The sequence below is a fragment of the Oncorhynchus gorbuscha genome, linkage group LG02, assembly GCF_021184085.1.
Source record: "Oncorhynchus gorbuscha isolate QuinsamMale2020 ecotype Even-year linkage group LG02, OgorEven_v1.0, whole genome shotgun sequence".
In the NCBI taxonomy this organism is placed as follows: domain Eukaryota; kingdom Metazoa; phylum Chordata; class Actinopteri; order Salmoniformes; family Salmonidae; genus Oncorhynchus; species Oncorhynchus gorbuscha.
In genome coordinates, this window is record NC_060174.1 from 23,958,791 (window position 1) to 23,972,704 (window position 13,914).

General features: G+C 44.5%; 1 protein-coding gene across 9 annotated transcripts in view; it reads left to right on the forward strand.

Annotated features, from left to right (window-relative positions):
* Positions 1 to 13,268, forward strand: part of LOC123999463 (A-kinase anchor protein 13-like) — a 173,909-nt gene extending 160,641 nt beyond the window's left edge. For 8 of the 9 annotated variants that reach the window (XM_046305293.1, XM_046305319.1, XM_046305303.1 and 5 more), the window contains 17 exons: positions 204 to 316; positions 585 to 731; positions 2,444 to 2,697; positions 2,809 to 2,934; positions 3,359 to 3,476; positions 3,587 to 3,838; positions 4,253 to 4,329; positions 5,137 to 5,318; positions 5,548 to 5,630; positions 5,744 to 5,935; positions 6,598 to 6,762; positions 6,863 to 6,933; positions 7,578 to 7,622; positions 7,872 to 7,922; positions 8,106 to 8,570; positions 8,900 to 9,248; positions 10,146 to 13,268. In XM_046305293.1, coding sequence (XP_046161249.1) covers positions 204 to 316; positions 585 to 731; positions 2,444 to 2,697; positions 2,809 to 2,934; positions 3,359 to 3,476; positions 3,587 to 3,838; positions 4,253 to 4,329; positions 5,137 to 5,318; positions 5,548 to 5,630; positions 5,744 to 5,935; positions 6,598 to 6,762; positions 6,863 to 6,933; positions 7,578 to 7,622; positions 7,872 to 7,922; positions 8,106 to 8,570; positions 8,900 to 9,248; positions 10,146 to 10,204 — 2,749 coding nt within the window. In that variant the 3' untranslated portion in view covers positions 10,205 to 13,268. The remainder of the gene's footprint in view (positions 1 to 203; positions 317 to 584; positions 732 to 2,443; positions 2,698 to 2,808; positions 2,935 to 3,358; positions 3,477 to 3,586; positions 3,839 to 4,252; positions 4,330 to 5,136; positions 5,319 to 5,547; positions 5,631 to 5,743; positions 5,936 to 6,597; positions 6,763 to 6,862; positions 6,934 to 7,577; positions 7,623 to 7,871; positions 7,923 to 8,105; positions 8,571 to 8,899; positions 9,249 to 10,145) is intronic. The other variant, XM_046305312.1, reaches the window with a different exon arrangement.
* The last annotated feature ends 646 nt before the right edge of the window (positions 13,269 to 13,914 follow it).

Below are 13,914 nucleotides of genomic sequence, written 5' to 3' on the forward strand. Positions count from 1 at the left end.
GTACAAACGGTGTACATTTGCATGCTGACACACATCAACAATACTGTGTACTCACAAGTGTTGTGTCAAATGCATTGTACAACCAGAGTGGTGTATACACAACTTATGTTATCACTGTAACAGTCCCTCCTGTTTCTCTCTTCCACCCTGTCTGTCTGTCTGTCTGTCTGTCTGTCTGTCTGTCTGTCTGTCTGTCCATGCAGGCCATTGATGGATGAGATGCCACTGAAGGGCCTGAAGTACCTGTCCCAGTCCACAGACTCACTGCACAAGACCTCCAAGGTCAATGAGTCCACTGAGTCTCTCACTGATGAAGGTAAGGTAGTGAGTTGGAGAGTTATCACTGTGACAGAGCCTGTATTTGCTGTACTCTCTTTGTGGGGATCGGTTCGAAGGAGTGAGCAAATGTGACATGTTCGGATTTCCTCTGTTTTCAGCTGTTGTTTTGCATGACTTTGTATTGGTCCAATTTACAGCATATGTGAGTGTAGGAGAGCATATGTATGCTTACAGTACATACTGTTTTGCCACTACTGCCCTGTCCGAACTAACTGTTCATGTGTGTTTTATGTGTGTTGTCCTAGGGACTGAGATGATGGACAGCCAGCTGATGGGAGAGTTTGAGGCAGAGTCTAAGGATCTTGAGGCAGACTCCTGGACCTTCACTGTGGACAAGAAGTATGTGAAGGGGCTCAAGAAGGAGGTGGTGAAGAGACAGGACGTCATCTATGGTAGGAGGGCAACTCTCCCAATCCCACTCATTCCTTCATATGTTCCCATCCTTTGTTTCAGTCAAACAATTAATTTATCAATTTAATAGGATATCTGTGGGACTAATAGTAAAGATTTGTCCTTTTTACTTTTAAAATGTATTACCTTTTAATGTGGAATAAACACAACCAGTCGTCATGTTCTCATCTGATTGTCAAACAATCACTTCAATAGGCTCCTGTAAGCCTGTCTACTCGAACATCATTCCTACATCCGTACACTGCACTGTGCACCCGCCATTTGATGAGTGGAAAGAGACATCTGTTTAGGCGCCCGCATACTAGGTTCACTTTGTTCTTGTTCTTGCCGAGGAGGTCTTAGTCGCTTCATTTTACAGCAAACTAAGATGTTCAGAGCATTATTTCTCATGTGAAAAAATGTGCATGAAAACTAAAACTAACTAAATTCTTGCTGAATGACAACAAACACTTAATTGAAGAATCCCGTTCATAGTTCAGACTCCTACTAAGAGTATTACCGTTGAAGAATCACCAACGAAGGGGCGTAGACTTCGTCTACCGGACTTCGACTTGAAAACAAATGGCGTTCGAACAGCCGGGAAAAAACCTCTGAACATCAAAACCAACAAAAACACAGTAGTGGAAAAAGTACCCAATTTTCATTCTTGAATAAAAGTAAAGATACCTTAAAAGAAAATGACTCAAGTAAAGGTGAAAGTCACCCAGTAAAATACTACTTGAGTGAAAGTATAAAAATGAGTGAAAGTATAAAAATGTTTGGTTTAAATGTACTTATGTATCAAAAGTAAAAGTATAAATCACAAAAAAATCCTTATATTAAGCAAACCAGACGATACAATTTTCTTCTCTTTTTTTGAAAGGCTAGCCAGAGGATAGCCACAGTTCAACGCTCATGCATCATTTACGAACAAAGCATTTGTGTTTAGTGAGTCTATCAGAGGCAGTAGGGATGACCAGGGATGTTCTCTTGATATGCGCGTGCATTAGATCATTTTCCTGTCCTGCTATTAAGCATTGAAAATCTAACGAGTATTTTTGGGTGTCAGGGAAAATGTATGGAGTAAAATGTACATTATATTCTTTAGGAATGTAGTGGAGTAAAAGTAAAAGTTGTCAAAAATATTACTAGTAAAGTACAGATACCCCAAAAAATGACTTAAATAGTATGTTAAAGTATTTTTACTTAAGTACTTTACACCACTGCAAAAACAACACAAATGTTTTCATAATAAATACACTGTTTGGACTGGGAAGCATGCGACAGGCTTTACAAAACACCCCAACATGTAATGAATGACATTCAGTGATGGTCATTCATTAGACTTAACCTGAATGGATGGGTCCACTGCTGTCCGCGTGCATCTCCATCTTTGTCGTCGAACCACACCGCATTTCGGAGCGTATTAAACATTTGCACATTTTTTTCATGCGACTGACATGTGGTAATGATAAATAAAAGTGTAATAGCTGACAGTTTTATTTGCATCTTTGTTTAATTATTGTGATAGGGCCATGATTAACCGGTACGGCGTATCCCCAGTAGTTATTTTGACGGTACTCTGTACCGGACCTTACCAGCTTACTTTCACCCTGGGGTTAAACACAATGTGAGGGTGTTGTTAATTGGGATTTTGCACTATAACCCACTCTCTACTTCTCCATCCTACCCTTCCCTTCCTGTCTCTCTGCAGAGCTGGTCCAGACAGAGATGCACCACGTACGGACGCTGAGGATCATGTCTGAGGTGTACAGTAAGGGCCTGCAGAAGGAGTTGCAGCTGGAGGCCCTCACGGTGGAGCGGGTGTTCCCCATGCTGGACGAACTCCTGGACCTACACACAGACTTCTTCACCCACCTCCTGGAGCGCAAGAGGGAGTCTTCAATCGAGGGTCGGGATGACGGGAGCTTCCTCATCCACAAGATAGGGGACGTCCTTGTCTCACAGGTTAGCAGGGGGAGACTGTTTGTCGGCATGAGGGGTTTAGTGATCGTTGTGTAAATGTTGACTAGTAGACTAACCTGTAAGTTAATCTTCGATGGGTTGTCTGGTCTTCAGTTCTCAGGGCCCAATGCGGACCGCATGAAGAAAGTCTACGGGAAATTCTGCAGTCGCCACAACGAGGCGGTTAACTTTTATAAGGAGCTTCACACCAAAGACAAACGCTTCCAAGCCTTCATCAAGGTAACTAACTGCTCTTTGTTGTACATGGTTATACCCTCTACAACCACTGTGATTATTATTATTTGACCCTGCTGGTCATCTATAAAAATTTGATCATCTTGGCTGTGTTCTGTTATGATCTCCACCCGGCACAGCCAGAAGAGGACTGGCCACCCATCATAGCCTGGTTCATCTCTAGGTTTCTTCTGCTTGCTGTTTGCTTGCTTGCTGTTTGGGGTTTTAGGCTTGGTTTCTGTACAGCACTTTGTGAGATCAGCTGATGTAAGAAGGGCTTTATAAATACATTTGATTGATTATAAGCAGTATGAAAAACATAATTATATCCACCAGGTGGTGCCACTACACTGTTGTAATTTTATTGCATAAATCTGCAGTTGTTTGAAACAGAATATTCATATATCAATTGGATCTGTCTGTTTTTCAGAAAAAGATGAGCAGCACAATCGTCCGAAGACTAGGCATTCCAGAGTGTATCTTATTAGTGACACAGCGAATAACCAAGTACCCCGTGCTACTACAGAGGATACTGCATCACACCAAAGGTGAGGCCTGGTATTCTCTATTCCTTGAATGGCACTCGTACACTCCCTCTGTGATGTCTCTCCCTCTGTGTGTGCTGAAGTGACATGCGGGTCTTCTTTCCCTGATGCAGAGAATGAGGAAGACCATGACGATATAACCCAGGCTCTGAGACTGGTGAAGGAGATTCTAAATGCGGTGGACAACAAGGTGAATGAACACGACAAGAAGAAACGGTTGAAAGAAGTGTACAGCCGTACGGACAGCAAGTCCATTCAGAGGATGAAGAGCGGCCAGATGTTTGCACGGGAAGACCTGGTGAGAGGCAGGAGGCTGCTGCATGATGGACCACTGCAGCTCAAGAACTCTGCAGGCAGACTAAAGGGTACGGGGATCAGCCTTGTCTTATCTGTATCATTCGCCTTCTCTGTCTCTCGCTAGGTTTCTCTTTCTTTCTCATTCCCTCCTCTCTCCCTCTCCTTCTAGTTTTTTTTCACTCTTTCTGTCCTCATTCTCCCTCCCTCTCCCTCTCTTGCCCCTCCCTCTCCCTCTCTTGCCCCTCCCTCTCCCCCATTCTCTCTCCCTCTCTTGCCCCTCCCTCTCCCTCTCTTGCTCCTCCCTCTCCCCCATTCTCCCTCCCTCTCTTGCCCCTCCCTCTCCCTCTCTTGCCCCTCCCTCTCCCCCATTCTCCCTCCCTCTCCTCTCTTGCCCCTCCCTCTCCCCCATTCTCCCTCCCTCTCCTCTCTTGCCCCTCCCTCCCTCCCTCCTCCACTGATCCCGACTCTGTTATTTTCCTCAGATGTCCAGGCCATGCTGCTGTCTGACGTGTTTGTGTTCCTCCAGGAGAAAGACCAGAAATATGTCTTTGCCTCACTGGTATGTTATTTTTGTTTTTCCCAGCTCAATGTTTCATATGTACCACACTTTGTAGAGAACCGTGCCCACTTCATGTTACTTTACACCAAGTTTAGCTTTCTGTGCTGTTATAACACCAGTCCTTCAAGGTTTATCCAGCTCTATTAATATTGTGCCTCGCAAGGCCGTGACATTCTAGATGTACATTTTAATGAAGCAGTATATAAGCTTGGTTACACTCTTTGTATAATCTTATCTTGCAGTTTTTTACCATTCACTTACGTTTGGAGTTTTCATTCAGCTCCCCTTTCCTTGGGCTTTACATTGAATTTCCCTATAGTAGCTTCCATAGAAACTTCCCACTGGTCTATACATCCTTCAATAGAAATCTGGTCTATACACACTTCAATAGAAACCTGGTCTATACACACTTCAATAGAAACCTGGTCTATACACACTTCAATAGAAACCTGGTCTATACACCGTTCAATAGAAACCTGGTCTATACACACTTCAATAGAAACCTGGTCTATACACACTTCAATAGAAACCTGGTCTATACACACTTCAATAGAAACCTGGTCTATACACACTTCAATAGAAACCTGGTCTATACACACTTCAATAGAAACCTGGTCTATACACACTTCAATAGAAACCTGGTCTATACATCCTTCAATAGAAACCTGGTTAATACATCCTTTCTTCTCCATTCTCTCTCTCTCTCTCTCTCTCTCTCTCTCTCTCTCTCTCTCTCTCTCTCTCTCTCTCCTCTCACTCCATCTTCCCTTTTTCTTTCCCCTCCATCCCCGCTCTCCCGTCCCCCAGGATCAGCGGTCCACGGTGATCTCCCTGCAGAAGCTGATTGTGCGTGAGGTGGCTAACGAGGAGAGGGGTCTGTTCCTGATCACAGCGGGGATAGAGAAGCCAGAGATGGTTGAGGTGCTGGCCAGCACCAAGGAGGAACGCAACACCTGGATGCAGCTCATACAGGACGCCATGCACTCCATGTGAGCCAGTTAGACAGGAACACACATAGAAATATAATGACTAGAATGGGGAAAACCCATCAGACCACAGCAATTTGTTTATTATAAAAAATATCTGGAATTCTATATCAATGGGAACACACACATTGTGTACCCACAGATACACAAATATATACGCAGAAGATGTTTGTTTTATACTCCACATGCAGTGTAAATGGTTTGATTGATGGAGGATTCTGTGTGTTAACAGAGAGAAGGATGACGATGAGGGAATCCCCAGTGAGACTGAGGAAGACAAGAGACTGCTAGAGACCAAAGCACGGGAGATTAGAGGTAAAACCTGTTCTGTTTTTTTTTCATCAAATTCTGTATAACCTGATGGATATCCTCTGTCAGTGTTGTGTATGACAGGTATTAACCACAGTGTGTGTCTCTGTTCCTCTCAGAGCTGCTGAGGAAGAAGGATGAGCAGATCATGAGTCTATTGGAGGAGAAGGTGAAGGTGTTCAGGGACATGTGTGAGGGACCAGCAGAGGAGACCAGACCGACCCAGTCTATCAGGACCAAAATGCTGTTTAGAGCCACCCCAGATGACATCACCAAGGGAGAGCCCATCATGAAGGATGCCCTGAGGGAAGGTGACTCAGAGTGGACAGTCCTCTGGCAGAGACCAAACACAACACAGATGACCCTTTATTCAATCAGTGGTCACCTATTGAATTACCTGGACACATGGCCAACCAGTGATTTGCCCCTAAAGACACAGAGGACCAATCAGAAACAATCAGGAAATTACCCGAAAATACCCTTAATATAATATAATGTCGGTAGCAGCTGAAAGACCAAGGCAGAGAGATTACAGAATAGTGCCGAAAAGTCATTGTTTGCTAAAGCCAGAGTGATATATGGTTACTTGTCATAGTTATTTATATGAGCGTTTTCTCTCTGTAGACAGCGATAGAATCAATGCATAAAGCACACAAATGGATTGCTTGAACGCTGCAGGTTGAGTAATGAGCCAGATATTGATATTTCTTCTCATTTTCTCCTGGTTCCCTTAGAAACCCAGTTTATGGAGCCCTGTCCAGGTTTCTTCAGCTACCTAGAGTAGTGTGTGTAGTCGTTACTGAAATCATACAGGATGCTGTGTGTACATGTAGCCAGTTAAGGGTCACAAGACCTGGCAAATAGTCATAAAAAACAACACACAACTGTGAATGATTTTATGTCATGTTACGGCATGAATACAGAACTAGAGTGCAGGTCCTATCCTTATGTGTGTAATGTGTGTGTGTTTCAGTGGAGACTCTCCATGTGCTGGTGAATGGAAGTCTGGGCGGGGCTGTGGGGCAGCAGGTGTCCAGTACCCAAGATGCATCAGGGGGCAGTGTGGGGCCAGTGTGTCTGCCTCGCCGCGCTGAGACCTTCGGTGGCTTTGACAGCCACCAGATGAACATCTCCAAAAGTAAGGTCACATCACTCACTCCTACTCCCTCTCCCTATGTACCTTGACTGCCTGTCATACTGTAGCTGAGCTGTGGGATAAAGGTCTCTTTTTATTCCAGACGGAGAGAAAGAAGAGGGGGATGACTCATTAGACCTTCGGAGGACTGAGTCAGACGGTGTGTTAAAGAAGGTAATTACAGTAACTGTACAACTCAGAGGTCTATGTGTGTGAGTCACAGCAAATTAATGAAAGGAACAGAGGAATGCTTGAAGACCAGCTTAGACACACACACACACACACACACACACACACACACACACACACACACACACACACACACACACACACACACACACACACACACACACACACACACACACACACACACACACACACACACACACACACACACACACACACACACACTTTGTTCATTAACTCCTGGCTATTCTTTATAACTATTATTTCCTAACCAATGCCATCAGGAAGGATTTAAACTTGTATGTGTCTCAGTAGGCCTGGTCCGCTCCCCCATCACCACCACTGACATTAACAGACAGACATTATCCCAGCCCGAGGCCCTGGGCTGGCTGAGCTGAGCTGGTCCATATTAATAAGGCTCCATTAGGCTAGGTGATGCCCCCGGGCTGGGCTGAAATGTGTGGGAGCAGTCCTGTGCTTTTAATGCCTACAATCTCCTCTGCTCAGGCCTCCCCGCCAGGCAGGTGGGATCAATCTCTTCCTTTGAGGGGGTGATTAACGTGACCCCTCGCTTCAGCAGCTCTGTTAATATCTCAGTAACTAACTGCAGCTGTACTTGTCTTCTTCCACAGGGGGGCAACAACAACCTACTGCTACTGCTCAAGAGGAACAGTGAGGTAGGTCTGACTCCAACGCTATGTTACACTATCAGCATACTGTACATCCCTGACTGACTGGCTGGCTGACTGACTGGCTGACTGGCTGCGTGAGAGAGGCATCACTACCTGTTCCCACAGACGGGCCTCTAGTTGCCGCTGTACTGTATTATGTTATTTCATAGGAAGTATTTTATTGTGTGTATGTTCCTACTGTGTAACCACACACAGGTACATGTTTATGATCTCTCTTCTCGTCTTATAATGTAGCAGGTCCTCCAGAGTGTCACACACCTCCATGACCTCCTCAGCACACTACAGGTATATCCACTTCTCCTCTCTTTCATGCAATGTTCTCCTCGCTTCTTCACGTTTCCGCTCCTCTTTTATTAGATAAATCACGCAGAGCTGTTAAAAACCACACTGACATACAAAAACTGCCCATTAGTATGCATGTCAATACAACTTCATGTGTTTATAACCATTGTTACTGTCCTCCTACAGGCAGTGGTGGTGCAGCAGGACACCTTCATCGAGGACCAGCGTCATGCTCTGGCCGAGCGGCCAGCCTCGCGCCACTCCTCCACCTCCTCCCTGTCCTCCTCCTCCTCGCGGCCCAACTCCCTGATCGAGCAGGAGAAACAGCGCAGCCTGGAGAAGCAGAGGCAGGAGGTGGCCAACCTGCAGCGGCAGCAGGTGGCCCACGCTGATGAGAGGAGGAGGAGGGAGAGGGAGTGGGAGGTGAGGGAGTCGGGGCTGGGCGACAGGGAGGTGCAGGTGAAGGAGCAGGAGGAGGAGACAGTGAAGAGGCGTAGGCAGATGGAGGAGGAGAGGAAGGAGCTTCTAAGGAGGAAGGAGGAGTATCAGAGGGATCTGGAGAGGCTGAGGGACGCCCAGAGGAAGCTGGACAGAGACAAGGAGACGCTGCAGCGGGAGGCTGAGATGGTGGAGCAGATGAAGAAAGCCGAGGTGAGCTGGATCGGCCAACACGGTTCTCAAAGAGGGCTACTGCTCACTGGTCTCTCTGTCTGTTACCTTACATTACAGAAATCAAATAACTATTATTTAACAAAATGTAACCACAATGGACTGACTACACATGGGCCATGTAATGATGGCCTTTAAATAACCCTTTACCTACCACTTACCATAATCTGGGCTCAAGCCTGAGCTTCTAATCCTAAAACTAGCTCAACCTTGAATCCTAGACATAATCTCTTCCTTCAAAAGTCAGATTCCATCATTAATATGCTGTGAGGCTTAAGTGCCTACTTGTTGTTGTTTGGTTTGATCTGTAGGCAGAGCAGGCACACAGGACCCAGCGGACGCCCTCCACCACCTCAGAGGAGTCCATGAAGTTTCAGAGCTCCACCTCTCTGGATAAAGAGCCTGGAGGAGGGGAGGCAGAGCTGTCTTCCTCCCCCGCCACCAAAGACCCCTTCCTGAGGATGGGCTCCAAGAGGAAAGGGAAGAACCTGAACCCCTTCTCCTCCTCTTCCTCTTCCTCCAACGCCAGCTCCAAGGCCCAGAGCAGCACAGAGGGCCAGAACCAAATCCCTAACCGCCTGATGCAGCTGGCCAAGACCAAGGACAAGGACAAGAAGGAGAAGAAGAAGAAGAAAGGGAAGGGGCAGCAATCACAGCCAGGTACCAGTAGCACCAGCCAGGTACCAGTAGCACCAGCCAGCTACCAGTAGCACCAGCCAGGTACCAGTAGCACCAGCCAGCTACCAGTAGCACCAGCCAGGTACCAGTAGCACCAGCCAGGTACCAGTAGCACCAGCTAGGTACCAGTAGCACCAGCTAGGTACCAGTAGCACCAGCCAGGTACCAGTAGCACCAGCCAGGTACCAGTAGCACTAGCCAGCTACCAGTAGCACCAGCTAGGTACCAGTAGCACCACACATCTTTGTAAGGAAAAGAGAGCCATGGGAAAAGTTGAGTTACCTGTGCTACGCGCTATACACTGAGTGTACAAAACATTATGAACACCTGCTCTTTTCATGACATAGACTGACCAGGTGAAAACTATGATCCTTTATTGATGTCACTTGTTAAATCCACTTCAATCAGTGTAGATGAAGGGGAGGAGACAGGTTAAAGAAGGATTTGTAAGCCTTGAGACAATTGAGATATGGATTATGTGTGTGACATTGTGCCTTTCAGAGGGTGAATGGGCAAGACAAAAGATTTAAGTGCCATTGAACAGGGTATGGTAGTTGGTGCCAGGCGCTTCGATTTGTGTCAAGAGCTGCAATGCTACTGGGTTTTTGACAGTCACAACAGTTTTCTGCGTGTATCAAGAATGGTCCACCACCCAAAGGACATCCAGCCAACTTGACACAACTGTAGAAAGCATTGGAGTCAACATGGGCCAGCATCCCTGTGGAACGCTTTTTACACCTTGTGGAATCCATGCCCCGACAAATTGAGGCTGTTCTGATGGCGAAAGGGGGGAAAGGTTCCTAATGTTTGGTATACTCGGTGTATAAGGGATGTTGTTACAGTCTAACTAAAGTCTATGTCCGTCTTTCTTCTCCACAGATCCCGGGAACACTGGGGTCACAGAGCCTCAGTGTGACGGAAAGATCTTCTTCTGTTGATCCCGCTGTCATCCACTATCCCACAATGTCCCACACTCACTGCATCAACTGACTGCCAGACCATGTAGTAGTGTGACCAGATAGACATGCACCCCATTGACATACTGTACCCTACCCACTGACCTGGACCTGGAGGGGTCGACCATGGCCATGGACAGGATGTACAGCTTGAGCACTTCCTGTGAACTTATTACGGAACCATGCAGACACTTCGCGCTTAGTTGCCACTGAATTGTCAAGGTGTAACTTTTAGATGAAGATAATTTGGGTTTGATTCTGTGGTGAAGCTGCAAGTCTGCTGTGGCATGGATTGGATTGGTATGCATGGGTTGGTTACTTTGGAGTTTGATAGTGTTCAGATATGATTTGGACAGTTTCAGGAATTTTACCATGGCTAGAAGAAGATTTAGCATTCATGAAGTATACAGTAGCTGACATTCATTTTCTATGTGAAGGGAAGACTTAACAGAGCGGGTGTCGTAGGGGAGTGACTGTTGTAGAATATGCTGCATTTCACAAATTTAAGTATACCCAAATAGCCAATATGACAAAAGAGAGCATACAGTACACCCTATTCAACAATTCCAGTTGAGTGAGTAAAGCTTATGCAATAGTGTTTATTGTCATACTTCTAAAGGTATTGCTTAACACTGGGCCCCATAATGCTTTGTTCCCGTCTGTAAGGAACTACAGCCTCATTTCTCCCATCAGCACAACATCAGTTGTAAAGAAAGGCAACTCAAGGTTAGAGAAGACATGACTAACCACAGAGTTTGAGTTATAAGAAGAGGATGAATGAGTCTGGGAGAAACGGAAAACAAGACCAGCCAAAGAAAGAGAAAGAATAGCTTGTAATGGAGGAGAGAAAGTAGAGAAAAGAAAGAGAGAGAGATGAGTGACGAAGAGGAAGAGCTGAAGAAAGAGTATGTAAGGAAGCGAAACTCAAAGACATAGTGGCTGACTTGCTTTTGTCGCTATTGTCCACTTTGCAATTGAATATAATGATGATAACCTGTTAGACGTTACGGTTCCAGCTGATTGAATGGGTAGAAGAAACATTTAGACATTACGGTTCCAGCTGATTGAATGGGTAGAAGAAACATTTAGACATTACGGTTCCAGCTGATTGAATGGGTAGAAGAAACATTTAGACATTACGTTTCCAGCTGATTGAATGGGTAGAAGAAACATTTAGACATTACGGTTCCAGCTGATTGAATGGGTAGAAGAAACATTTAGACATTACGGCTCCAGCTGACTGAATGGGTAGAAGAAACATTTAGACATGACGGTTCCAGCTGACTGAATGGGTAGAAGAAACATTTAGACATTACGGTTCCATCTGACTGAATGGGTAGAAGAAACATTAGAGGTGTTTCTATTCCTCCACTGCACACTTGAGTTTGAATTTGTGAACCATTTTATTTGTAAATCACTGCAATGCAATACTGGCATAGGGTTTGAAGGTGATGATAATATTCACTCTGTTACAAGTGGCAAGACTTCCTGCTTTACAATGAGTGACAATCATTCAATGTACACAGACTAAATCGAAATCAAGACTGATTAAGGGATATCTATCTCACAAGAATGGATTTACAGAAACAAAAATTATGATACAATTTTTGGGTAATATTTTAATGCTGATATTGGAATAGATGAATCTAGCCCTGACCAACCATTCCCATTGGAATTACACTGATACTGTATATCTGCCTGCAGGACAGGCTGTTCGTCTATTAGTCAAACCAAACCAAACCTTTCCTCTGGACAAAACCCCATGTTTCCTATTTTCCCTGCAGTCTGCTCTAGTATTGGTAGCCTGTGGTACCATAAGCTCTCTTGTGCCTCTCAAATAGTCCAGAATAATTCCTGTCCCTGTATTTTCTTCATTGATATTTTTCCGTCCCCGGTCCAGTCTGGGGTTTTGATCCATATAACCAGTGGTTCATAATGTGTCATATTTCACTTTTCTCCTTTCTCTTTAGTGCTGATGAGCAGAATTTAAAATGAAAGCACAGCAAAGTCCTCTTCTGACTCTGTAAAACTGAAATATGGTGCTAATCATCAGTCACATAGGCTGTGTTTACACCCGATTCTGATCTTTTTATCACTAATTGGTCTTTTGACTAATCAGATCAGCTCTAAAAATATATATATATGGTCTGATTGGTAAAACTACAAATTAGTGGAAAAAATATCAGAATTAGGTTGCCTGTGTAAATGCAGCCTAACTGCTCTGCTTCTTGTCTGCGTTGGTTTATCTTGTTTTGACCATCAGATGGCGCTGTGGCAATCTTCATAATTCACCACTACTATCTACTTTGTTGGATTTGTCATCTTGATATTTCACAACAATTCCCCCTGGTCATATATATTTGTAAAGTGAATCACCACGTTAACATAGTGCGTTATGGCCTTGTTTAGTGATTTTAGAAAAGTGAAAGCATAGGGAGGGATCATTGGCATTTTGATTGATTGGTTCATTCACATTTACTGACTTGCCTTAATAGACATATTCCGCTTTTGACAGGTGTGAACGTTCTTAGACCCTACCCTTTATCACTTGATATTCTTCTGGGAATATCTGCTAATCATCCCTTCAACAACAACCGTCATGGCCGTCTACAGTATAGATGCTGAGCAGTGCTACAGTAGCTCTGAAATGTTGTACATGATGCATTGTGGCAGAGATAGGGGAGACCATTATGCTCAAATTGAAATGCACTAGAATATTAGCCAGCATCTGTGAGGAGTTGGAGTGGGTTTTACAGTTATACTGTATGCCAGTGCTTTTAAAGTAATTTGTTGTTTGTACTAAAAAGGTACAATTTGTATTTCTTGCAGAATTTCATGTAAAAATACAAAATAAAAGGGCAAAGCAACCATTATGTAAATATGTGTCATGTACAAATTTAACTTTTAAAGTATTGTTTGTGGATTTTTGGATCGATTTAAGCTTTTTATAATGAGGCTTTATTTATCAGTGTCCTCCCTGTTTTGGAGGTATAAAATGTAAATTCATTTTTCTCTTAATAAATAACTATTATTGTTTGTCAACTGAGATTTGTGTCTGTGTCTATTTTCTCCCCCTGTCTTTGTGTGTTAATTGTGTGTTCTATAATGGGATGGCTTTGGTGTGCCTCTAGGCCACATAATGGCCAGTCAAGCAGGACAACTGCACGGATCGTGTTTCACAGTTTTTGGGTGAATGTTGGCCTTAATTGACTGTCTGATGCCAGCTGCACAGAGGGTATGTTTGATTTAACCACCCGTTACTCTCTTTCTCTCTCTCTGTCTCTATGATCCTGTGCTGTCTAGTTTGACGAGGTACCTGGCGAAACTGCCATTCCTCTGCAGGGGACGTTGTCTTTCTTTACGCTTGTGTGTTCCACTCCATGGACAGGATAGAAATGTACTTGTCTTTTTCATCCACCTCACTGGCAGCTCTGTAGGCTGAGAGTGGCTTCAGGAGGAATTCTGTGGTAGAGGGTGTGGCGGAGTCCACTTCTGGATGTGAATAGCCCTGCCTTTGTCAGTGACAATAAATGACCCTGCCCAGCTGGCCTGCACCGCACTGCACTGCGCCGAGGAGGAACACAGGACTTCAAGGTACGAGGATGGGAAGATAAACTGTCTAATCAGATCCAGTCAATCTATCAGTTTTTACTAACACATTATACTCTATTTCTGCTTTCTATTATTTTGTC